We start from the raw sequence: 26,011 nt of genomic DNA on the forward strand, positions 1-26,011 counted from the left end.
CGGTACGTATCCCATTCTCAACCAAAAACTTGTAGCAAAGCAAGATATTTGCACATTATCTATAACCCAAGATCCCAAACAAAGATGACAACCAAATCCAAAACATCAGATCAGAGAACCAAATCATGAAGCCACCACTAAGATTGAAACTGTTACTGGAGTTCTTATCAATGGTTTTGATGTTGTACAAGTGTCAGGCAGGAGCTACCAACCTCCAAGAGTCGGGCAGGAGCTACCATGTCAGGCAGGAGCTACCAATCTCTCTCTACACTCTTTCTCTCTCTAACCTACAAGAGAACCGACAGACATAGGCCTATGTTTAAATACGGAAGCCCATGTTCAAAGTGATCAACATCCAACATCCCAGCGCACTCCACCGACGAATCCATCGTTGTGGAGCTCCCAATCGACGCCTTGGTCGCCGCATTGTCCCTCAGAAATGTGAATGCCCCAGCCACCTCAATAAACGTGTGTGACGCCTGCAGTCGACCATCGACGGTCGCGCGAGCGTATAAGAGTCCAATCTGACTGTACACGACCCCCAAATTGAACAAAACGGCGGCTTTTTCCAAGTGGATGTTATGCTGGGAAGCCTTCTGCTTGTTCTTGAAGGCGTCGTGCCAGACGAAGGTGACGGTGTTGATGTGATCTTTGTTCGGCAAGATGGGGAAGCGGGTCTCAACGAGAAGAGGGCTTTAAAGTAATTTTGTAAGAGGTCGCAGCGGGTGGTGAGAGATGGGCCGGGTTGCCGCTCGCCGTCGGAGCGAAGCTGTTTGACGGTTAGGAGGTCGTCTTCGAGGTTCTGAAGCTCCTGAAACAGATCAAGGCTTACGCTGATGCCAAGAAGGCGAAGGACAGCCACGCGATTCGCCCTGAAAAGGCTTCTATATTTTTTCTCGGCTTTTTTCTTATCCTCGTGATAAAGTTGCTACTCTTCTCAGAGCAGCAAATGATCCTGTTTCTTGCGCTGAGGAGAGAGAAAGTGAGGGGAGAGAGACTTCCATCTTTTTCATTTCTTGCTGTTAGTTTCTGTCAATGCGTGCTCATACAATATGAGGATGAGGAAGTCGCTGAATGAGGTAACAGTGTTACGACGGCGTTTTGTCTGTTGGGTCAGTGTTACGAGTGAAAGAGGATGAGGATACGAGATCAGGGCAAAGAAAAAGATCATGATGTTATTGGGAGAATATTTCAGAAACAGGAAAAGAGAAAAGGAAAAGTAAAAGGCAATTGGCTGGCGATAGTAGTGCAACTTTATGGCTTTCCTATCATGCTTCCCTACTTTTTCATCCCAGCAAGCAGAAAGAATCCAACCCCTGTAGTTTTGAAAAGCAGAAAAGCAGTGGGAAACAAAGCAGAAAAACATAAACAAAAACGAAAGCAAAGCATAAAAAACCAAAAAAAAAACAGAAAGAAAAAGAAAGGTTTTCCTCTACCAGAGCACATGATGACACTGCAAAAGCAAGGAATAAACACCCCACCAGAATGATGTGATTTACTTTCCTTATTTTTGAATGATGTAATTTATTTTTCTTATCTTTCGGAGACATCTGTATAAGCCCCATCAGAGGGTTAAAAAAAAAACGGCAAAGCCCAAAATAAATGGGCTGGAATGTTGTGTGGAGGGCGAAGGCCCATAAGCCCAAAATAGCATCAACCAAGTGACCAAAAGTAGTCCAGTACTACAAAAAATTATTCGGCACCCTACCGCTATTACCACTAACCAGGTGATCAAAAGTACGCCCAGTACTCCAAAATTATTCGGTAACCTGCCACTATTACCACCAATCAGGTGATCAAAAGTACGTCCAATACTCCAAAATTATACATGAGCATCACTCATGTCAATCATACATAAACATTCATAAGCATTACTCATGTCAATCATACATAAACATTCATGAGCATCACTCATATCAACATTCATGAGCATCACTCATGTCAACATCCATGAGTATCACTCATGTCAATATCCATGAGCATCATTCATGTCAATCAACATAAACATTCATGAGCATCACTCATGTCAATCAGCTTCAACAGCTTCATTTACAGAGCTCTAGCTTCAAAAGCTTCATTTACAAAAGCTCTAGCTTCAAAAGCTTTATTTACAGAGCTCCAGCTTCAAAGCTTCACTTGCAAAGCTTCACCTACAAAGCTTCAATGCAGGGTATACAAATACCGCCTCCGAACAACCGCCACTTCGGCCCATACATGGATTCAATTTGAAGTTTCCAGCCAACAGACTCTATTAACCGAAGACTTGGGGGACTACATTATGTACCATATATTGGGCCTCAACTGGGCCTCATAAAAAATACTTGGGGGACTTAGCCCATTATTTATGTATTGAGGAGCGAGCCCTTATTCTATAAAAGGGACTCCCTCACTTTCATTAGAGAGCACTCATGAAAAATACTTGGGGGACTCTAGCCCATCACTTATGTATTGAGGAGCAAGCCCTTATTCTATAAAAGAGACTCAATACTTGGGGGACTCTAGCCCATCACTTATGTATTGAGGAGCGAGCCCTTATTCTATAAAAGGGACTCCCTCACCATCATTATAGAACATCAACTCTAGCCCATTATTCATGTATTGAGAAGCGAGCCCTTATTCTATAAAAAAGACTCCCTCACCTTCAACGCCACAAGCCGAGTCAACCAAGACAACATAAGCCATAAGCAGAGCAGTCTCACAACATGTGCTACTTCTAGTTGAGCATCATTACAGATCAGGCACCACCTTATATCGAGTATCAGTTCTAGACGACATCTAGTTACTTCGACCCACACATGGACTGAATTTCAAGTCTTCAGCCAAAAGACTCTCTTGACTGAAGACTTAGAGGACTACTGTTTATACCATACATAAGGCCTCCATATTTAGATTTCGTACAAATACTCGGGGGACTTAAATGTAATTATGTAATAAAGGAATGGGCAAATATGTAATAAGTGAGGAGCCCTTATTTTATAAAAGGACTCCTCACCCTCACAATTGGAAGAGGTCAATTCCTAGGCCATCAGAGACCTTATTCTCTCCCTCAGATGCTCTGAATCTCTCTCCCTTACTCCCCTCACTTCTTAGAGAAATACAATAATCAGTGTGGACATAGCCCAAACATTGGGGTGAACCACGATACATCTTGTGTTATTTACATTTCTTGCAGATTCACGGTTGGATTTACGTTGTTCCAAGACCTCCGGTTTTGTGCATCAACAAAATGATTATGAAACAAGACCTTTAAATAATTTCGGTTTTTATTTTTTACTTTTATATTTTTTTGTTTTTCCTTGTACAAAATATTTTACAATTGTTCCATCGTTCTTCATCCACTCTTTTATATTTCCTTTTTTTTTTTAATGTAGTTTCCTTCCATATCTAAAAAAAGTAAAAACAAGAACAAGCAAACAAATTAATTATTAAACAATCCTTTTTTTTTTCTATAACAAGTAATGCTAAGGAGATTATATCTTTGTACCACATTGGTGTGTCATATTATATGTGGCAAACCAAAATCCAATGAATATAAATTCATCAATTAACATGACAGATAATACACATCACTTACCACATTAGATGATACACAAATGTAATCTCCTAACATTTACTTTATCCAACATATGAAGTAATTTATAGTCGATTTAACAATCAATGTCACAAAAACACAACTACCACAGAATGACACAGTGGTTGGAGATAAATTACAAACCCGTATAATTTCACACAGCATATGTCTTGGGTTCGATAACTGGTGTTGGTGTATCACATGTTGATAATCAGGAGGTTAAAATGCATCTATAAATATTCTCAGCCTCCGAAATTGTTAGACTACCGCAGTAAATTCCACTAGCTTATTTAAAAAAATAAAATAAAATGGCACAAAAACACAGGAATTCCTTTATAACTCGTACATTCTACATCCCATCACCCAAGATTTGGAATGAAATTATGAAACTAGTACAGCCGTCAAACCCACGCAACAGCCCTAAGGAGTGTGCAGACTCATCATGTTGCCTCGTGCTTATGAGGAAGCAAACGGAAGATGATTGGTCAGTATTCCATACTGGTGCCTATATTATACATTGTCATTGTCTACTCTACGTAAAAAGTTGATGTGAAGATTTCCACTATATCTAGGTCATTTAGGCAACCTCAAAAGTTAGTTAATTACGTAAATGACATGAGAGTTTTTACATAGGACCCGGCTTCTCTGCCCCCCAGTTTCCATATATACTATCATCTCCTATTTTGTGCTATTACGGTTAAGCCACGTCAACATTTTATATTGATTTTTTTATAGAGATAATAATACAAAAAGAAATAGTGATATAAAATGTTGACGTGGCTTAACCATAACCGTACAAATAGGAGGGATGGGAGTGTATGGGAACTGAGAGAGCTGAGAAGCCATGTCCTTTTACATATACGTTAATTGTATTTCTCACATCATGTCACATGACCTGTAAAACATCTAATTTATGCAAAAGAAAAAAAAATTGAGTAAAACTCAAATTTTATATTCTAAATTTACATTAACTTGCTCCAACCCTTAAGACCAATATGAGTTAAAACCTAAAATTCATTTATAGGCCAAATTTAGTCAATGATTCATCCCTAAGTTAATGGGGCTTGTCCACCATATATGTGTATTTTTTATTTTATATTTATAAATTCATTGAATCCAACAGCTAAGATATAATTTGATCAAATCCAACGATAAAACAAAATGATCTAACAGTCCAAATTTAAAGTAATTAAAAAAAATTATTTTATGTGTTTCATATTCTTTCATAGTGTTCCACGAGTTTCATGATGCCGATTTAGTGATTTTTCAATATATATCAAAATTTAAATATTTTTAGGTTATGATGTTTATAAAATTAAATTAGGATAATCTACATAATTTTTTTTAAGTTACTTTAAGAAAATAATTATCCTAAATTCATTCTTTAATAATCTCGGGCTAAAAATTTAACCCAGAAGGGTTGGAGGATAAAAACTGTTTCTGGGCTAAAACCTAAATTTTTTTGGTTAAAAATTTTAAGTTTTAACCCAAATGTTGAAGATGGTCATAGAGATTAAGGTAGGGTGTGGGATTTAGGACATGGTTTGGAGGTACACAAATTCACTTAAGAGCACCATAACCATAGCGTCCATCACGTTCACTTCTTCATTCTTCTTAACACCATATACTTTACTTTCACAATGAAATTGGTATTAGGAAAAATATCCTATAATTTAAAATTCAATATATACTTGACTGACTAGTCAACGTCACCAGTAAACTAAGATCAGATTTGTTAGTTTACCAAAACCAAAAATAAACAATTATAACTTATTTACTAACGTAACCCTAGTTAACAAAGGTTTAGTTCATTGCACATTTAAACTCTGTTAAATTTATGTCAATAAGAATAACAATAATCAACATAAAGAGTTTTTGGCCGAAAAACCCAACCTCTGGGTTAAAAAACCGGAGACTCACCACTGAGTCTAACACTAGTGTAAAAAGTTTCATATAAGGTATCCACACAAGCTCAATTCCTAGATCATAATCTACGCAACAACTTATACCTTTGTACAACCGTGCCTTACACGAGATGGACTCCTTCGACCTTCACAAAGTGGCAGCTCCTCCTGAGCCCATCACCTTGTGGCATTGAGAACCAACACAACCAATGCAAATGATATGACAATGATGGTTATGTGAAATCTGGATTCGACAAGAATCCAAAAACAAGGTCTAAATAATGATTTGAAACTTAATGCTAGACCATTAAAACAATGCAAACCTTCCTAATGATTGGTGTAACATCCCACATCACCAGGGAAGTGGATCATGTAAGCCTTATATGTATATTCCCATCTCTACCTAGCATGAGGCCTTTTAGGAGCTCACTAGTTTCGGGTTCCATTGGAACTCCGAAGTTAAGCGAGTTCGCGCGAGAGCAATCCCAGGATAGGTGACCCATTAGGAAGTTCTCGTGTGAGTTCCCAAAAACAAAACCGTGAGGGCGTGGTCGGGCCCAAAGCAGACAATATCGTTCTACGGTGGAGTCGAGCCCGGGATGTGACAATTTGGTATTAGAGTCAATCCCTGGTCGGAAGTGTGCCAACAAGGACGTCAGGCCCCTAAGGGGGGTGGATTGTAACATCCCACATCGCCCAGGGAAGTGAATTCTATAAGCCTTATATGTATATTCTCATCTCTACCTAGCATGAGGCCTTTTGGGAGCTCACTGGCTGCGGGTTTCATCGAAACTCCGAAGTTAAGTGAGTTCGTGCGAGAGCAATCCCATGATGGGTGACCCATTGGGAAGTTCTCGTGTGAGTTCCTAGAAACAAAACTGTAAGGGCATGGTCGGGGCCCAAAGCGGACAATATCATGCTATGGTGGAGTCGAGCCCGAGATGTGGTGGGGGCCTGGGTCGGGATGTGACAATTGGTGTTTAATGCTTGAAGAAAATTTGACTATTAGAGTTTCAGAAATGGAGAATAAGCAAGCTCAAAGCTTTTAAGACAACTCTCTCACTTTAAAATAAATTATGAACCCCTTAAAGAACAAACTAAAACCCTAAAACATAGATATACCAGAGGAAACCTAATTTTCATCAGCCAACTTGTGCAAAGAACGCTTGTCAACCGCAAAAAAAGATATATGCAGATTAATGGCTAAAAATTGACCACCAGCAAAAAGGTGCCAGTTAGCCCATATGTGTTGTCTTAATTTGTGTGCCCAAACAACTAGAAGTCAATGCGCAAAACTGACTAGACAATCAAACTAGTCAGAATGCAACATGAATATAAATATGAAATGCACATGCATAAACAAACTTTTTGATGTGAAATGTGCCACATCTTGAACATTTACTCCAGCAGCAACATCCCATAATCAGAGTATAGCCTAAAACTAGATTGAGCATGTGTGGTTCAATTACAATATTTGACAAGAAAAGCCAAACCTAAAATACTTGACTTCACACACTATATTTCAATAACAAAAACAAAAACAAAACGAAATGATTATGAAACAAGACCTTTAAATAATTTTGGTTTTTATTTTTTACTTTTGTATTTATTTGCCTTTCCTTGTACAAAATATTTTACAATTGTTCCATCGTTCTTCATCCACTCTTTTATATTTCCTTTTTTTTAATGTAGTTTCCTTCCATATCTAACAAAAGTAAAAATAGAAACAAGCAAACAAATTAATTATTAAACAATCCTTTTTTTTTTCTACAACGAGTAATGCTAAGGAGATTATATCTTTGTACCACATTGGTGTGTCATATTATATGTGGCAAACCAAAATCCAATGAATATAAATTCATCAATTAACATGACAGAGAATACACATCACTTACCACATTAGATGATACACAAATGTAATCTCCTAACATTTACATTATCCAACATATGAAGTAATTTATAGTTGATTTAACAATCAATGTCACAAGAACACAACTACCACGGGATGACACAGTGGTTGGAGATAAATTACAAACCCGTATAATTTCACACAGAACGTGTCTTGGGTTCGATAACTGGTGTTGGTGTATCACAGGTTGATAATCATGGGGCTAAAATGCATCTATATCTTCTCAACATCCGAAAGAGTTAGACTACCGCGGTAAATTCCACTAGCAGTTGAATATCAGAGTGTGGAACAAACAAGATTAACAAAATAATAAAAATATTATTAAACAAATGAGAATGCCGGAACGGCTACAAAACCCTAAGAGGCTACATTGTGACTAACATGTTAATTCTACAAGCTACAAAACATCATATATATAGAAAACTAACCTAACCCTGATAAGTAAGAAAACGAAACTCTAATACTAATGGGCTAAGCCCAAATTCAAACAATAAAATAATCCTAAATTTCAACACAATCCACATCCCATCACCCGGGAGTTGGAATGAAATTATGAAACTAGTACAACCGTCAAACCCACGCAACAGCCCTAAGGGGTGTGCAGGCTCATCAGGTTGCCTAGTGCTTATGAGGAAGCAAAAGGAAGATGATTGGTCAGTATTCCATACTTGGTCCCTATACTATACATTGTCATTGTCTACTCTACGTAAAAAGTTGATGTAAAGGGTTGTGATTTTATCACACCCTTAACTATGTAAAGGGTTGTGATTTTAACACACCCTTAACTACTTTTTCCACACCTCTCCCTATTTTTTAGTACTTAATTGGTATCATACTATTTAATCTTTCATATATACCCCTCCTTATTTAATCTTTCATTAATTACCATCAAAAAGTAGGAAGGGTATATATGGAAGATTAAATAGTATGATACCAATTAACTATTAAAAAATAGGGAGGGGTGTGGGAAAAGTAGCTAAGGGTGTGTGAAAATCACAACCCTTATGTAAATGACTTGAGCGTTTTTACATATATGTTAATTGTATTTCTCGTATCACGTCACATGACCTGTAAAACATCTAATTTATGCAATAAAAAAAATATTTGAGTAAAACTCAAATTTTAGGTTCTAAATTTACTCTAACTTGTTCCAACCCTTGAGACCAATATGAGTTAAAACCTAAAATTCATTTATAGGCCAAATTTAGTCAATGATTCATCCCTAATTTAATGGGGCTTGTCCATCATATATGTGTATTTTTTTATATTTATAAATTCATTGAATCCAACGGCTAAGATATAATTTGATCAAATCCAACGATAAAAAAAATTTATCTAACGGTCCAAATTTAAATCTAACAGCTAAAGTAATTAAAAAAAATTATTTTATGTGTTTCATATTCTTTCGTAGTGTTCCACGAGTTTCATGATGACAATTTAGTGATTTTTCAATATATATCAGAATTTAAATATTTTTAGGTTAGGATGTTTATAAATTAAATTAGAATAATCTACATAATTTTTTTTAAAGTTACTTTAAGAAAATAATTATCCTAAATTCATTCTTTAATAATCTTGGGCTAAAAATTTAACCTAGAAGGGTTGGAGGATAAAAACTGTTTCTAAACTGAAACCTAAATTTTTTTGGTTAAAAATTTTAAGTTTTAACCTAAATGTTGGAGAAGGTCTTAGGTATTGAGGCAGGGTGTGGGATTTAGGAGATGGTTTGGAGGTATACAAATTCACTGAAGAGCACCATAACCATAGCGTCCATCACGTTACCATGATAAAACATGCATCCTATAATAGCATCTTCATTGTCAATGCTGTTAAATAATGATATATGTATCTTCACTTTCAACACTCTTTGTTTTTGTTGTACCTTTAAGGTGTTTTAGCCAAAATAGTTCCTAAGATTTGCATAACTCTTCACTTTGGTCCATGAGATTTGAAATATATAGAATTGGTCACTGAGTTTGTCCACTATCAATGGTCATTCCATGGAAAATCTCCATAAAATAAGAATAAAAAGACAAAATTACCCTCAATTTTGATAAAATCATTTTGGCCTATTGTTTATTAAATTGAGGGTAATTTTGTCATTTGGATCCTTATTTAACATAATTTTTCACCCAATAACCAAAATGATTGATGGTGGACAATCTCAATGACTACTTTATTGATTTCAAATTTCAGGGACTAAAGTGAAAGCTATGCAAATCTCAAAAGCCAATTTGGCTAAAAAGCTACTTTTAATAATGAAGAATAAAGTGAGTGTAACTACAACATTATCTCGATTTTGCTAAAGAATGTGGAGAAAGTTATGGAAACCCCCTATTTAGTTTCGCATTGGAGGAAATAAAAAGACTTTTAACCCTTAAACTATAACTCACCACTTTAGTCCTTTAAATTTAAAATCAATAGAAATGATCCATGAGTTTGTTCACCATCAATCAGTTTGGTCATTCCATGAAAACTTCTGTTAAATAAAGATCAAAATGACAAAAGTATCATTAATTTAATAGACAATGGGCCAAAATGATTTAACAAAAAATTGAGGGTATTTACGTAATTATATCCTTATTTAATGGAGATTTTTCATGAACGACCAAAGTGACTAATGATGGATAAACTCATGGACCACTTCTATTGATTTCAAATCTCAAGAACCAAAGCGACGAGTTAATCTCATAGACCATTTTGACTAAAAAGCCAAAAAAATTATTTGTAACCCCATTTTTTTTAGAGATTCTCTCGTCTAACTAATTTACTGTGCAATTGATAAGAGTTGAAGAGTATGATATTTTTAAAAAGATAATGTTAGGGAGACCAAATTTTCAAAACTAAATTTATAAACCCAACAATGTGGTTGTTGATAATTGTATTGTTACTTAAGCGTTGATTAACAACTTTATTTCCTATTGGCGATATATTATTTGATTTATAAATTTAATTTAAATTTTAATCTTCTTAACATTATCTTTTTTAAATACGTGACAAATATTTATTAAATATTACGAAAGAATCTATCTAATTTTAGCCCCGTTAAATCTCATAGTTCCATGTAATTAACATTGATCCTTGACAATTAGGTGACATTATTGACTCACAACTAGCAAAGCAAAATAATTGGTAAGAAAACAAAACAAAAGTAGCGTGACAACGAATACTCGTTACACCGCACGTGCCACCAGAAATTTTCCGTAAATTCCCAGTGGTAAATTTACTAGTGGCACGAGCCTCCCAAAGTAAAAGCCAGAAAGCCAAGATTCTAAAGATTTTTTTTAACGTGATGAGAATACGAAATAATATATTATATGTTATTATATAAATAATAAAATATATATGACAATAAAATTAATAATTAAAAAAAATTAAAATTTTTATCATTTATATAATAACACGTAATATATCACGTGATGACATTTAAAAATTTATCCAGAACTCCCTTTTATCTATTACTCTCACTCTTATCACCACCGAAAAAATAACCGTTGCAAAAGGACACGTGGCGCACTGTTGTTCCACTTGTCACCTCTGGATTCTGTTCTGTATCCTCTCCTTCATATTCCTTGTTTGCTTCCTCCGCTTTGTTCTGTTTTAAGGCAAAGAATACGACTCCCCATCACCCACTCTCTCTCCCCTCTTTACTCTCTCTCTTTCTCTGTCTAGAAACCCAAACACGTGATTCATTCATTCCATTTCAATCTTCTTCTTCTTCTTCATCTCAACACACACCACAGAAAATTTTCTGATGGGTTTCCTTCGTCGCCATTGACAATGTTGGATTGTCACTGCTTCCTTTACTTTCTGGTTCTTTGCGTTCCAAACGCAGCCGTATTCGCCGTCGTGGCCGCCACTGAATTCGACTTCGGCACCCTGACATTGAGCAGCTTGAAGCTCGTCGGCGATGCTCACCTGAACAATGGGAGTGTGCGGCTCACCCGCGACCTCGCCGTTCCCAACTCCGGCGCCGGCCGCGTTTTATACGCCAAACCCATCCGCTTCCGCCAGCCCTCTTCCCCGTTTCCGGCGAGCTTCTTCACATTCTTCTCATTCTCCGTCACCAACCTCAACCCCTCCTCCATCGGCGGCGGACTCGCTTTCCTCATTTCTTCCGACGACTCGGCCCTTGGCGACGCGGGCGGGTCCCTCGGCCTACAGTCTACCGGGTCGGATTTCGTTGCCGTCGAGTTCGACACACTCATGGACGTCGAGTTCAAAGACATCAACGGGAACCACGTCGGATTGGATCTGAACTCCATGGTGTCGACACGTGTCAGCGATCTGGGTTCCGTCGACATCGATCTAAAGAGCGGCGATCTGGTGAACTCGTGGATCGAGTACGACGGGTCTAGTGGGGTGATCAACGTCTCGGTTTCGTACTCGAATCTGAAACCCAAAGACCCGGTTCTATCATTCTCTCTCGATCTGGGCCAGTACGTAAGCGATTTTATGTACGTTGGGTTTTCCGGGTCGACCCAGGGAAGCACGGAGATTCACAGCGTCGAGTGGTGGAGCTTCAGCTCGTCGTTCGATTCCCCTGTTCCACCATCCGGGTCTCCGCCGCCGCCGACCACCACTCTGATGAATCCAACTGCCAGTTCAGTCAAATCTCCACCGCCGTCAATTCCGCCAAGTGGGTCTTCTTCTAGTAATGCTACCAGTACTAATCAGAAGAACAGCAAGTCGTCTTCTTCCTGCCATAATCATCTCTGCAGAGAAGGTCCGGGAGCCGTCGCCGGAGTTGTCACCGCTTCCGCTTTCGTTTTGGCTCTGTTTGCCGGGGTTTTGATCTGGGTTTACTCCAAGAAAGTCAAACTAGTCAAGAAATCGGATTCGAATATCGCTTCGGATATCATTAAAATGCCGAAGGAGTTCACTTACAGGGAGCTCAAGGCAGCTACCAAGTGCTTCAATGCCAACAGAATCATCGGGCACGGCGCTTTCGGAACAGTCTATAAAGGCGTATTATCCGACACGGGCGACATTGTCGCGGTGAAGAGGTGCAGCCACAGCAGTCAGGGGAAGAACGAGTTCTTGTCGGAATTGTCGACAATTGGAACTCTCAGACACCGGAATTTGGTGAGGCTCCAAGGTTGGTGCCACGAGAAGGGCGAAATTTTGTTGGTGTATGAGTTGATGCCGAATGGCAGTCTGGACAAAGCACTGTTCGAGGCAAGAACGCCGCTGCCATGGCCTCACAGGCGTAAAATTCTACTGGGAGTTGCCTCTGCTTTGGCCTATATGCACCAAGAGTGCGAAAACCAGGTGATCCATAGAGATATTAAGACCAGCAATATAATGCTGGATGAAGGGTTCAATGCCCGTTTGGGGGATTTCGGTTTGGCGAGGCAAATCGAGCACAATAAGTCCCCGGATGCCACGGTGGCGGCCGGGACAATGGGGTATCTGGCGCCGGATTATTTGTTGACAGGCAGGGCAACTGAGAAGACTGATGTGTTTAGCTTTGGGGCGGTGGTGCTGGAGGTGGGGAGTGGGAGGAGGCCAATTGAGAGGGAGGTGAGTGGGGTTGGGAAAGTTGGTGCGTGTAATAACTTGGTGGAGTGGGTGTGGGGATTGCACCGAGACGGGCGGCTGTTGACGGCGGCGGACCCAAGACTGGAGGGGCAATTTGATGAGGGGGAGATGAGGAATGTGTTGTTGGTAGGGCTGGCTTGCTCACATCCTGACCCAAATTGTAGACCGGCAATGAGAGGTGTGGTCCAAATGCTGGTGGGTGAAGCTGAAGTCCCAATCGTGCCAAGAACAAAGCCTTCAACAAGTTTCAGCACCTCACATCTTTTGATGAGTTTGCAGGACACAGTTTCGGACTGCAATGGCATGATCACGATCTCAACGTCCTCCTCCGAACACAACTTCGGCGGCGATCACATCGTCTGATTAATTATAATATTTAACGGTGTAGATTTAATGTGATATTTCATTTGTTTTTGTATTTAATTAGCAGCAAAATTTTGGTGTTGAATTATTTGTATAAAAAAAACATAATTTATACTCTCCCAATTTCCTTTTGAAATGCAAAATGACTTGTAACTCAAACAATTATGAGTATTCACTTTTGCTTCTGAGTTCTCGAATCTGGATGTCAGTGATTAAGATTACTTCTTACAATATCTGAAATGACTTGTAACTCAAACGACCAAGAATATTTGCTAGTAATTAAGAGTAATCCCTCGTGCATCGAAGGTCCCGAGTTTAGTTCCTCCTCCTCTTGCATCAAAGTTTCCGAGTTGGTTTCTCCTCAAACAAAACATGAAGGGGGTGACATTGGTAGGAGAGGTTGAAGAATGAGTGGGATTCATTGTCTAAATTTGATTGGTGAATGTTGATGAAAGATTAGCATTATGGAGTGGAGAGGGAGGTGGGGTTGGGATATAATGCTTTATTTCACAAGCAATGTCAATTCCTATTGTCAAAAGTGGACATTCGAGTTTGAGTAGGGGCTTGGTAAAGTATAGCATAGGAAAATGAATTCATATTTATTATTAGCTTTTTAGAAACTTCTTTTCATCAAGACTGCTGGTGGTTGTGGTGGCTGGGTGTGATTGAATCTTCAAAGGCACTCTTTTTTTCTTTTTCTTTTTTTTTTCTTTTGTTTTGTGTTCCCAACTTTGAGCTTTGCGTTTCCTTTTTAATGTTTCTAAAATTAGTCGTGTTTTTTTTGTGGGTTCTTCAATTCAAGGCGCTTATCTTTGAAATGTATCATGATTGCTCTTTATAAGATATCAAAGTGGTTTACATACTTTACCTCTTTCCTTTAAGCTTCTTTACTTTCCTTTAAGCTTTTGGTTAATTTGATCAACTAAATGTTAATTGCAAGTGGTAATGCTGGTTACTTTTGAGCGCACAAAATGGTGCAGGCTAAAAAAGAGGCTACGAAAAGCTCAAAGTGAGATCAAAGACCAAACAAGCTTAAGAAGCCCAAGATCCAAGGGGTTCAGAGGAAAATGTTCCCGAGCGCCAAACCTGATCATCTAAATAAAGTATTTTCAGACCGTTAGAGGTACGTGGGCAGACTGACAACTTTATGACACAAGGTTTCAGGACCAAGCATACTCAGACGTCAATTGGGCACATGGCGACTAGCAATTGAATGCAAAGGCCTAGGATGAGACATAAAGGTACCATATTTAGGACGACACTTGGGGAGACGGGGTTATTAACCAAGGTCGAGCAGGGCACTTAACGTGTCTCATCCAAAAAAGGTGTGTGATTACGACTGGGCAAATGTCACTTCACCGCGAAAGTTCAGCTAGTGGGTAAAAAGTTGTTAGTATGCCATGGCACATTAAGTGCTAGGAAGGTGAGAGAATGGCTGCATGGGTTCATTGGGTGCCTATATCTTAGACAATCACAATTTGTAGTATTGAAATCAATCATTCGACACAGAAGATATAGTATAATTTTGAGGGTTAAACCACTTAAACCTTGAGTCCTTCTCATTTTAATCTATATCCCAAGCCCACCAATGGTTATTGTTTTAATTTGTTAACTTGCAAGTTTTGAGCATTAATAGCAAGAACATTATGGGATGATGATAAAATCAGTAAAAATTAATCTTACAAATTTATAGGATGAATTGAAATTGAATAAAAAAAAAAAAAAAAAAGAGGGTGTGGTTGTTTAGAGTTAAAAGCTAGATACTTTTCTAGTTAGCATGAGGGGAAAGCTTTAGCAAATGTCTCCTGAATATTAGACCTTATACTATTTTGTTTTCTGGAATTTCAATTGATTTTTGAGCCTTTAAACTTTCAGTTAGTGCCAATATGTGAATTCTGTCTCAATTTTTTCTTATTTCAAAATAAATTCCATATTGACAAGGATATAATTAGTAAATACTTGAAATTCTTGTAGGAGGAATTGAAATTTAAACACACATGCAACAAACTCAAATGCTGCTACAAAATAAACGAGAAGAACGTTCAATTTGATGAAACAATTGACAAAATTAACAACGTGACGCAATTTACATTGAAATTTAGTGGCTTACAGTCCAAAAGGCGTTGCTAAACTTTTTCTTCGTATGCATAATGCATTGTTGGAACTTTTACGAAATCTCATTGTCCTAAACCATGACGTGCAAATTGCATGGCAATTGTCCAATCCAATCCATCCAACTCAAACTTGTCGGAATTATATACAAATTTTCAAGGACCAATTTTCAAAGTACTACAAGGAATACTCTTTTTTTATTTATTATTTTATTATTTTATTTTTTATTTATAAACTCCCTCAACTGTTCATGAATATACCAATTACCAAAGTGCATTTAGATGCAGAAAACGCAGATACCTAAGATTTGTTGCTCAAAGTGATGGATTTTTATATTCTTTTTTTTGTTGTTGTTGTGAATTTACAGAACGGAGAACAATGTCAAACCCTATTTGCTGAAGTGGCATTCACCAATTGGATAAAAATACAAATAGTTTTTTTTTTTTGTCAAAAATGATAGATTTTGTTAAGTTAAATGTTAGATTAATTACCGACAAAGTTCGAACTCACGTCGTTATGTTAGAACCGAACTCATTTTCATCATTGAAGTAAAAAACCATTGGTATTAAAAAAACCACTTGCAAATACAAATAGTTTATACAACTCTTATTTTTTTCAGAAAGCCCAAAATCTGAGATAAAGTGATGTATGCCTTGTACGGTCGTACCGACCATTCATATATATGACCTTTTTCTTTTTGGACGGGGACTCTATGTAAGGTTCATTGACATGCGTAATTTAGAATCTTGTCAGCACTAAATAATGGAACTAAAATACTTGAAAAGTACTTAATTAGGTACATTGATTTAAGAGAAAATGGGTGTTAGCAACTTTCACATTCAAACCTTTTTATTTTATTTTCTTGGTTTCTGTTTTCATCATGTAACGTTGTTTGATGATTAGAGTTATCTAATTTCTAAGTCACCTTTTAAGGATCAAATCTAAAAAAAATAATCAAGTATAAAATCGTTTAACAGTTCAATTAGCATTTTGAAGATTTAAGTGTTTAAATGAAAAATATGATTCGTCTATTTATTGGATAAATGTTATACAATCGATTTCAGATTCAATTTATTTAAAAAAAAAAAAAAAAGATGATATTTTGATGATGACCTAGCAAATAAATGGATCGAATTATCGTGTAATATTGTATGATGAGAAGGAGAGTCGAAAAAGCAGAATAAATGTCTAAATGAGAAGATTGCAAAATCAAAATGCCAGGTAGGTTTGTGGGCCGGGCCTAACACAGAGGACATACTTACCAGAAAGAAAGATAAGTTATTATGATGCCTTGAGGACATAGCATCCTTAACCACTTTGATACTTGATTTGAATTCCGTGGGGTAGTAGGATGGAATGATGGGAAAGATTTGGGCCCGTTAATTCCCTACTATGTTTGTCATCCTTAAGGTTAAAGAATATACTGAGTTTGGTAAGTGATTTGTATATGATGGGAAGGATTTGGATAATACAACCTATGAATCACGTGCCATCATGCCAGATTTTTTGTGAGATTTTATTGCAATTGGTGACACTACATGATAACTATCTAATGAATAGATTGTGCACTATTTAAATACATAACACTTATCTCATCATACAGGCAATGATGGATCCATGAAATAATATTAAGGGGGTCAATACGCGTGCAAATTTTTTTTATACCAGAAATATCACACATATCGCAATTTCATTAAGTCTTGGTAGGCTTGAAGTCATCTGAAAATGCATACTACATACATGTTAATGTATGCAAGGGGCAGCACCCCAGGTATTCATGGACATTCATCGGGTTTTTGTAAGCCTAAAGTCGGTTGGAGGGCATGTATGAAGCCAATTCTAATCTTCAAAAGGGCAGCACTCAAGGTATCCATGGACATTCACCGAAGTTCAGAGGATCAGCACCTAAGGTATCTATGGACGTTCATTGAAGTTCGGGGGGGTCAGCCAGTGGCGGAGCCAAGAATCTTACCACAAGGGGTCTTAGTGTAAAAGTCCAAATAAAAATTTAGGATGAAAAAACATATTGAAAATGAAATCATAGTACTTTCATTCATAATTCATAACAGAAACAATATTACAAGCTATAATTGTCCACGACGAGGTTTCATATTTTGAAAACGAAGCATTATAGCTTCATTTTCAATACAAGCAAAAATATCTCTCTCAATATAAACAAGCAAGATATCACTCAACCATTGATTTCCCATTTTGTTCCTAAGTGGACCCTTAACAATATTCATGACAGAAAATACTCTCTCCACTGAAACAGTTGCAACTGGTAAAACTAAAGACAATGTAATGAGCAAATATACATAATTGAATACTTGATGCATCCTTGTCTCCACCATTTTTTTTTTGCAAGATCACCAATCCCTTCCAATTGAGAGAAATCACTACTGGAACACACATAATGAATATAAATCTCAAGTTGATCTTCAAGTGCCAAACGATCCTCATCTGAAAAGTCTTGAGGATAAAATTGAATAAGACGAAGTAACTTTGGTTTATCAAAAGCTACAAATGAATCTTTCAGACTCAAACATGCCAAAAAAATAAGCAACTCAGTATTTACCCCATTAAAGCGATCCTCTAACTCTGTAATTTGCTCATCAATGACATAAATAAAGAGCTTCACACGATAATGATGACGATTTGTCTTTATTGGAGCATTACGCGTTAACCTCCCTGGAAGTATAAATGTCTCTTCCATGTTAAGAACATCAATATGATGTTTTTCACAAAAAGAAGATACTTCATCAACCAATATATTGAACCCATTATTCCTCATCCAATGTAGCTTTTCCTTGCATGATTTCACTAAAGTCATTGCATTCACAATTTTTTAATCTTTCCTTTGCAATGCTTATGACAAATCATTTGTGAGTCCCAATATGACTTTCATCAAGAAAAGGTGAAACACAAACTCAAAAGTACGTATTTCTCTCATTAACTTATTTGCTTCACCCGCACTTTCATTGGGATTATCATCAATAACCATTTGAAGCACATGAACCACGGATAAAAACATGGAAATGATGCTAATCAAGGTACCATAATGTGAGTTTCATCGTGTGTCCCCAACATGTTTGAGACCTGTTTCTTAATTTTAAGTCTCGTCCCGTTATAAGACAATCATTTTCAAAAGCTATCACAAGCTCTTCTTGAAGTTGCTGTTTAAGTAAATCACGCCGCTTAGATACTCCAACATGATTAACCACACTATTAGCCGTTGAAAAAAAAGAGGCAATGTCTGTATTCTTCTTTGCTACGACAACAAAAGCTAGTTGAAGTTGATGAGCAAAGCAATGAACATAATATGCACAAGGTTGTTCTCTTAATATCTTTGTTTTAAGACAATTCAACTCACCTCTCATATTGCTAGCACCATCATAACCTTGTCCTCGTAGCTTGGAAAAGCTCAAACCGTTGCGAGAAAAGAATGTGTCAATAGCATCCTTTAGTGAACTTGAAGTAGTGTCGGTAACATGTTGGATACCCACAAATCTTTCAATTACATGTCTGTTGTCATCCACATAACGCAACACCATAACCATTTGCTCTTTCACCGACACATCACGTGCTTCATCCACCAATATTGAAAAGAAGCTATCTTTTAGACCATCCATGATAGCATCAAGTGTTTCAAGGGCACATGAATTCACAATTTCTTTTTGAATGGAAGGAGCTAGTAATTTGAGATTCTCCGGAGCATTTTCCATCACAACTTCTCTAACTTTATCATCATTATTTGCAAGGAATTGCAATAGCTCCAAGTAATTTCCCCTATTGCTTGAAGTGGCACTTTCATCATGGCCACGAAAAGCAAGACCTTGTCGCAATAAAAACGTAGTGTGCTTGATTGATGCATTCAAGCATGTGCGATAAGCCTTATGAGCTTGGTCGGAGTGTTTGCTCACTGCCGTTTCAATATGTGTAGCTTGATTCATCAAATTTGTAACAGCTTCTCTAACCTTATTATAAACACTCCTAACTGGTCCAACATGCATCTTAAATCTTTCTCTCCCTTTCTTCCAAGTCTTAAATCCATCTCTAGTGAAAGCTTCACTACCCACTTGTTCAAAATTGGTTTTAAAGAGATAGCAATAGAGACAAAATGCCACATCTTTAGATATACTATACTCCAACCAATCAAACTCATCAAACCATTGGGGAATGAAGCGTCGATTAATTCCCGATATATTAGTTATTAGGAAATTATGACCTCTAGGTTGACAAGGTCCTTTTTGTATATATGATCTTCGGACCTCATCTCTCATATTAGCATCATAATCTATCATTCGAGTTCTTAATCTAGGATCCGCTTGAAGATTACCCAAAACACCATCTAACTGACTTTGTCTTGAACTTGGAGTTCTTGAACTACCAACAATATTTGAACTATCAACATTATTCGAACTACCTAAACCCGATGATGACTTTCTCTTAAAAAACCGTTCCATAATAATTCTACATATACAAAATATTCAAAATAAATACTCACAATATAAACAAACCATCAACATAATCAAAATAAATATGAATTGGATTTCAATTAAATTAAATATATTCTACGTATACAAAATAATGAAAATAAAAACTCACAATATAAACAAACTATCAATATAATCAAAATAAATATGAATTGAATTTCAATTAAATTAAATATATTCTACATATACAAAATAATGAAAATAAAAACTCACAATATAATCAAAATAAATATGAATTAGGTTTCAATTAAATTAAATATATCATACATAGGGTTTAGAACTTACTTGAATTGTGAAATTTCACAATAACAATGAGCAAATACAAAGAGAGTAGCTGGCGGCACCACCACCACAACGACAACGACGGCAGCACAAAGGCAACTCAATGGCAGCAGCAAGGGAGGAGATGGAGTTGAGGGTTTGGGGGGGATTGAGTTTGGAACTTAGGGTTGGATGAGGAGAAAACAAAAGAAAATTGGGGAATGGATGGAGGAGTCGGATCTGTGAATGAAGAAGGAAAGGCTTTTTTTTTTTTTTTTTTTTTTTTTCAGACCTGGCCCAAAACGACGTCGTTTTGGTCAGGTCATTTAAAAAATATTCCCTGGGCCAAAACGACGTCGTTTTGCCTAGGTTGTTTAAAAAAAAAAAAACGTCGCGCGCACGGCGCGTCTCCTTCTTCTTCAACCTGCAAGCCTTCTTCTTCTTTAAGACATTTCGTCGACCACGTGGTGTGTAGCTCCAAGAAGTCGCACCAGCAGCTCCAAGAGGTCGTACCAGCAGCTCCAAGGGACCTCTAAGGTTATTTCCATGGCTTCCAAGAGGTCGTGCGACCCCATTGACCCCACTGTGGCTCCGCCTCTGCTTGCCCCTTAATGGATCCGCCAGTGCATACAGGGTGCAACTGAGACAATATATTAATTACAAGAGTTTAAGGTATGTTAAGAATTCATGTATAAAACATGGTCCTTACAAAACTTGCTATGTAAAAGAGGGGTTCCAAGGAGCTTTTAGGTATGCTGCCTTTAATAGGACATATTGGATCCCAACAAGGTGCCCAAGTTACAAATACCCGAAGTCAAACCCTGGGCTCATTTGGTGGGCTGATTAGGGCAAGTTATCCTTTTTTTCAAATTGGACTTGTATGTTGTACCTAGCCGAAGTTTGATGAGCTAAATAATATGACATACTGGATTTAAAGTTCGGTATTTGATGAGCTAAATTGGACTTGTATGCCCCTTAGCCTTTGTGGGCGTCCTTTCTTCTTTCTCTATTATGGTAGCAAATTCCAATGTTCTTTCTCAACTTCGGTGACAACTCCGACAAGCTCACCTATTCGCTGCACGTAATTCTCTCATCTCCTTTCTTCTTGTGAATTAGAGATCTGATTTTTTAGGTGTGGGTCACAGGTCGTTGAAGGTGGGTCGGAGGTTACAAGCGGTCTGCAGGGGTCGTGAGTGCTGTTTGATTGCAGGGTCTGGGTGGGTCACGAGGGGTTGTTGCAGAGAGGAAGACCAGCCTTGTGCCTCTTTGTTGTTTTTATTCTTTTTATTTTTTTATTTTTATTTTGTTTCCTTAATTTATTTTTCTGATTAAATTTATTAAAAGTTTTTGTTTTATATTGAAAATATTGAAAGTTTAATATTTAACAAAATAATAATAACCATAGCCATTACTGGCTAGTGAGTACCACTTAATGGACATGAATCCAATCAAGCCCCATCCAATTAATCCAGTCCAATACTACAAAGTCATATCCATGCCAACCCACCAAACGTGCCCTAAATGGCAAGCCTTTACTTGACATGGTATCAGTTGTCTAAGCAAATTCAATGGGTTGGAGTGGAAGTAGGATTATGTATTAACGACATGTTTTGTTCGTCATAAATTATAGTGATTCTCGACTTATTCGCATCTACTAAAACCTAAGGAACTAGAAGTAAGTGTCCTACATTTAAGATCACTATTCAAATACTCTATAGACAAGTAATGTGAGATTCACTAAGGGTAATTATCGATGTTTACCAAATTTATCTTATCCTTGTTTACCAAATTTATAATAAACCATCATGATATAGAAGTTTTATGTAATGAGACATACGACCGAACTAGACATTGGAAACAAGAAACGAGGTTAATTATCGATGGCTCTAGTGAAAGAAAGACGTAGATTTAGTAAAATGACAAAGTCACCATTTGGCATATGGCCAACACACTTGACATTTTTATGAATGGAGTAAATGAAATTGAGTGATGTCTGCACCAAAAAAAGAGGGTAAAAAGACAACTTAAACTTCTATCACACAAAAAAAATGATGGACAATAATGTAATTTCACATGTCCAAATTTTACTGTTTTTTATTGAAACCTCACATATAGGTGATGTTAAATATCTCTAATATTTAAAATTAAAAAAAATAAAAAACCAAAAACCTCCCACTTTCCCTACGTTCTCTCTCTCTCTCTCTCCCTCTCTCCTTCTCATATTCTAAACAAATGTGTTCATACAAACAAATATGTAGGTAAATGCTAGTATAACTTAAGAAAAGTCGAGATTCAGATTGATATTTGGGGAGAATTTATAGTCCTTTTAAACAAGGGAACTTTAACGAAAAGCTCCCGGTACTGTTCATTTTAACGAAAAACTACATTTTTACACTAAAAGTCAATCCTGGTACTATTCACTTTACCTTTTATTTTGTCCTTATCATTAAAATTCAAAGTTTCCAAACTTTTTTCATTAGTTTTCCTTTTAAACAAATCCATAGAAGCCCAATTAACCTATTTTTTTTTATTGGATTGATGGCCAATCTTCAATTTCCAAGCCCGTTCAACCTCAAATTTGAACATAAACTGAACCCATTTATGGCAGTTTGGCAATGACAGTGACAATTAGTCAATCCAATTGTCCGTAGCTGATAGGTCCAAACACCTCATATTTTTCCAATTTACACACAGACCCCGTTTCCATACGTTACCAGATCTCACCCTTCGTATTTACTTCTTCCGGATTCCTCTCTCTGGTCCACAGTTTGATACAGTGAGCCGGATCTCTCAAAGTTTAGCAGGCTCGGAGCGGCAGGACGGCCATGGCTGACCAGTTCGAGGACAAGGTCCCTCCTTCGGTATTATTTCTCAGAAACCCCAAATCCCCTGCAATTTATTCAGAGATTTTGATTTTTCGTTTGTGGAATTTGGATTTAGATTTCTCAAATTTTCAGCTGATTATTGGTCCTGGTAATCGAAAATTATGCATGCATGCTTAGATTTTGTGGTATATTATATGTCTGGGACTTGTGTTTTGGTTGATTTAGACAGAGATATACATTTCTTGATGAAAGATTTTCGTGATCTGAGAATTGGTATTCTATTTGGGCTTTCTTCACAATTGAATTTGAAAATTTGTTTGCATATTGTTAGGAAACAAGCCTGTTTTTATTAGATTTGTTGTGTTAGGTGTAAATTAAGAACTGCCAAATCAAATGCCACCATAATTTTGTAGGAGTTTTGTTAATTTATTGATTGATTTCCTTGTTGATGAATTTTGTTCCCCTGCTCTTGTATATATCTGGGGCTTCCGTCATATTTCAATTGAGATGCTGATAAAATGTTGGTCTTTCTAAGGGAATGATGGTAATCGTTTTTGCTTCAAATGCATGTAATTATGTGGAACCAATGTGCATGATATTTCGATTCATATAGAAATGGGTTTTTTGTCCATTACTGTAAATGTAATAGGTCTATCGTCGATCCATCATATTTATATTTGGCGAACTACCCAGTGGATGGGTTTGGTGGTATTGTATCGATCTCCTCCATCAGAACTCAAACCATGAGTTTCAGTCTCACGGCTCTCACCAGTCCATTTGACTATTGGGTTTCTACCATGACCTAATGTTTCATGGCCTTTATGAGTCACTTTATATTTCACTATTAAGTTTGTAGGTGTGTGGGTTCATATATGCATGCTTGTCAATAATTCTTCCAATTGATTTACACATATTTAAGACCCTATTGGGATTGAATCTCATTCTGTCCTTTAAACAAGCTCTGTTCTAGTTTAGATTTTGTTTATTAGCGAAGAAACTGTGAAATAAGCTTCACACTTTAATTTTTCCCTGCAAATCACTTATAATTTGTTTGTAGGCATAATATATTTATGCATTTAATGTGGATTTGTGAGGAAGAGAGAGAGTAACTTACAAAAATATGGTTTCCTAGCAGGCAGAGATTATGGTCATCACTCATTAGCCTCTGTCTTAAAATTGTTATATTTCTTTGAGCTATTTTAATACACACCGCTTTGTTTTTAATTTTTTTTAAGGAATACCAGGACTAGGCCAGTGGGATCTTCACAAGTTTTTTATGTAGACACAAAATAAACCATTTTTGTACCCTGAGTATTCGGTTTGATAACCTGCTACTAATTCATCTTCTGCTTCTGGTTAATTAAAATGTAATCTCTCACATTCTTTTAGGGAAGAAACGATAAAACCCTATAGGCCGGTTCCATAAATTCAATTCCCAAAACCATATTTTGATATGACCTGCAAAATCACACAATTCGATTCAAGTGAACGCAATTCTGGAACTTGGATGCTATTGCATCTTCTATAGGCATTATCATATGGGAAGCGAGTATAAATATCCAGTTGAATGAGAGAATGAATATTAATTACAGTGGTAGCTAGTGGCTGTTGATTACTTGAGGCAAATGTTGAGCGGGGGATTCCAGTAGTATACATTTTCCCTCTATTTTGTTTTATCTTCTTTGTTTGTGCACAAGTGTCTGTGACGAAATATAATTGCAGTGGTGATTCTGCAGGATGCAAAAGGGTTTAACCCTGGATTGATAGTGTTGATTGTTGTTGTTGGGCTGCTGCTGCTTTTCTTGGTTGGAAACTATGCGCTTTACGTGTATGCTCAGAGAACTCTTCCCCCGAAGAAGAAGAAGCCAGTGTCTAAGAAGAAGCTGAAAAAGGAGAGGCTGAAGCAAGGCGTCTCTGCTCCAGGAGAGTAAATAAGAGGAACTTGTTTTTTATTGCATCCCTCCATCATGTCTTGAAGTGTTGTGTTCAGAAGTTTCTCCAAGCGCCTTATGTGTTTGGGATTCAGAAGGTTTTTTTTCTTTGTTTACGTTAATACTCGAGGGGATTGAACTTTAGTTGGAACGTCGGAAGTTACGTTAACCCTGTATCATCGTAGAGACCAGGGAGTGAGAATGCTGTTACTGAAAAACAGCTTTATCTCTTTAATTTCCCATTTGTACTGAGCCTTTCCTTTGTTGAAGGAATAGTTAGAACTTGGAAAGATATCTGTTACCAAATGTTTGGAAGGAACCACCAAATGCTTGGTTGTATTGCAGAATTCTTCGTACAATAGGATGTAATCCAGAACTTGGACTTGTTTTGCTCTTAAAACTTTTCCTTCATATCTTATTAGAGTAAATTGCCGATTTTTCCCATGAACTTTCACTTAGCTTCCAATTTCCCTCGTAAACATGTTCATAGGAAAATTAAGGACACAAAACTAATTTGTTTGTGACCGAGTGAGATTTTGCTGGTGATGTAGAAGCAGCAAACATCATGAGTTGTAACTTGAAATTGAGATTGACATTGAGATTGAGCTTGTGATGTATACTTTGCCCCACCAGCATATTCCAAACTGTTTCTCTTAACCATACCCCGAATGGGCTTATCTTTTGCTTCCAAGATAGCAGCTTTTAACTTGTTACTATATCACATTTGGTATGAGTATTGAAATGCGATCTACTCCGATGAGGAGTCGACTTATACTCAAACCAATCAAATGCTGACTTGGTTTCTGTGATGTCTATATACCACTTTGTTTCTTCACAAGTTTCATGAAATCACCAACACTCACTCACATGCCCAGCCCTGATATTTAGGGGTTCTTAACCACTTGCGCTGGAACTGTAATTATCATGCACATTTAAATATATATTACATGCGTTTGTGTACATGTAATGAAAATTTGGGGCTCTTCCAAATTGGGGGTCTGCGCGGTGGCACCTTTTGCACACCCTCAGAGCCGACTTTGAACACTCATATTTGGATGATTTCTGAGCTCCTCATTAAATCTTTCAGCTAGCCAAGAAGAA

General features: G+C 37.1%; 2 protein-coding genes across 2 annotated transcripts; both read left to right on the forward strand.

The window, feature by feature from the left end:
• The first annotated feature begins 10,983 nt into the window (after positions 1-10,983).
• LOC126591751 (L-type lectin-domain containing receptor kinase VIII.1-like) lies at positions 10,984-13,485 on the forward strand. Its single transcript, XM_050257434.1, has one exon. The coding sequence runs from the start codon at positions 11,165-11,167 to the stop codon at positions 13,286-13,288; it is 2,124 nt and encodes a 707-aa protein (XP_050113391.1). The 5' UTR covers positions 10,984-11,164; the 3' UTR covers positions 13,289-13,485.
• Positions 13,486-22,842: 9,357 nt separating this feature from the next.
• Positions 22,843-25,358, forward strand: LOC126593035 (DNA-binding protein S1FA-like). The gene is made up of 2 exons (XM_050258889.1): positions 22,843-23,015; positions 24,716-25,358. Exons 1-2 carry the CDS (start codon positions 22,980-22,982, stop codon positions 24,908-24,910), a joined length of 231 nt encoding a protein of 76 aa, XP_050114846.1. The 5' UTR covers positions 22,843-22,979; the 3' UTR covers positions 24,911-25,358.
• Positions 25,359-26,011: the final 653 nt, after the last annotated feature.

The sequence above is a fragment of the Malus sylvestris genome, chromosome 12, assembly GCF_916048215.2.
Source record: "Malus sylvestris chromosome 12, drMalSylv7.2, whole genome shotgun sequence".
Classification (NCBI taxonomy): Eukaryota; Viridiplantae; Streptophyta; class Magnoliopsida; order Rosales; family Rosaceae; genus Malus; species Malus sylvestris.

Excerpts from the sequence above, each read along its gene's own strand:
- LOC126591751 (XM_050257434.1), top strand. The coding sequence starts at position 11,165 with ATGTTGGATTGTCACTGCTTCCTTTACTTTCTGGTTCTTTGCGTTCCA.
- LOC126593035 (XM_050258889.1), top strand. The coding sequence starts at position 22,980 with ATGGCTGACCAGTTCGAGGACAAGGTCCCTCCTTCG. Across the intron at positions 23,016-24,715 it reads AGGACAAGGTCCCTCCTTCG|GATGCAAAAGGGTTTAACCC; the intron begins GTATTATTTCTC and ends GTGATTCTGCAG.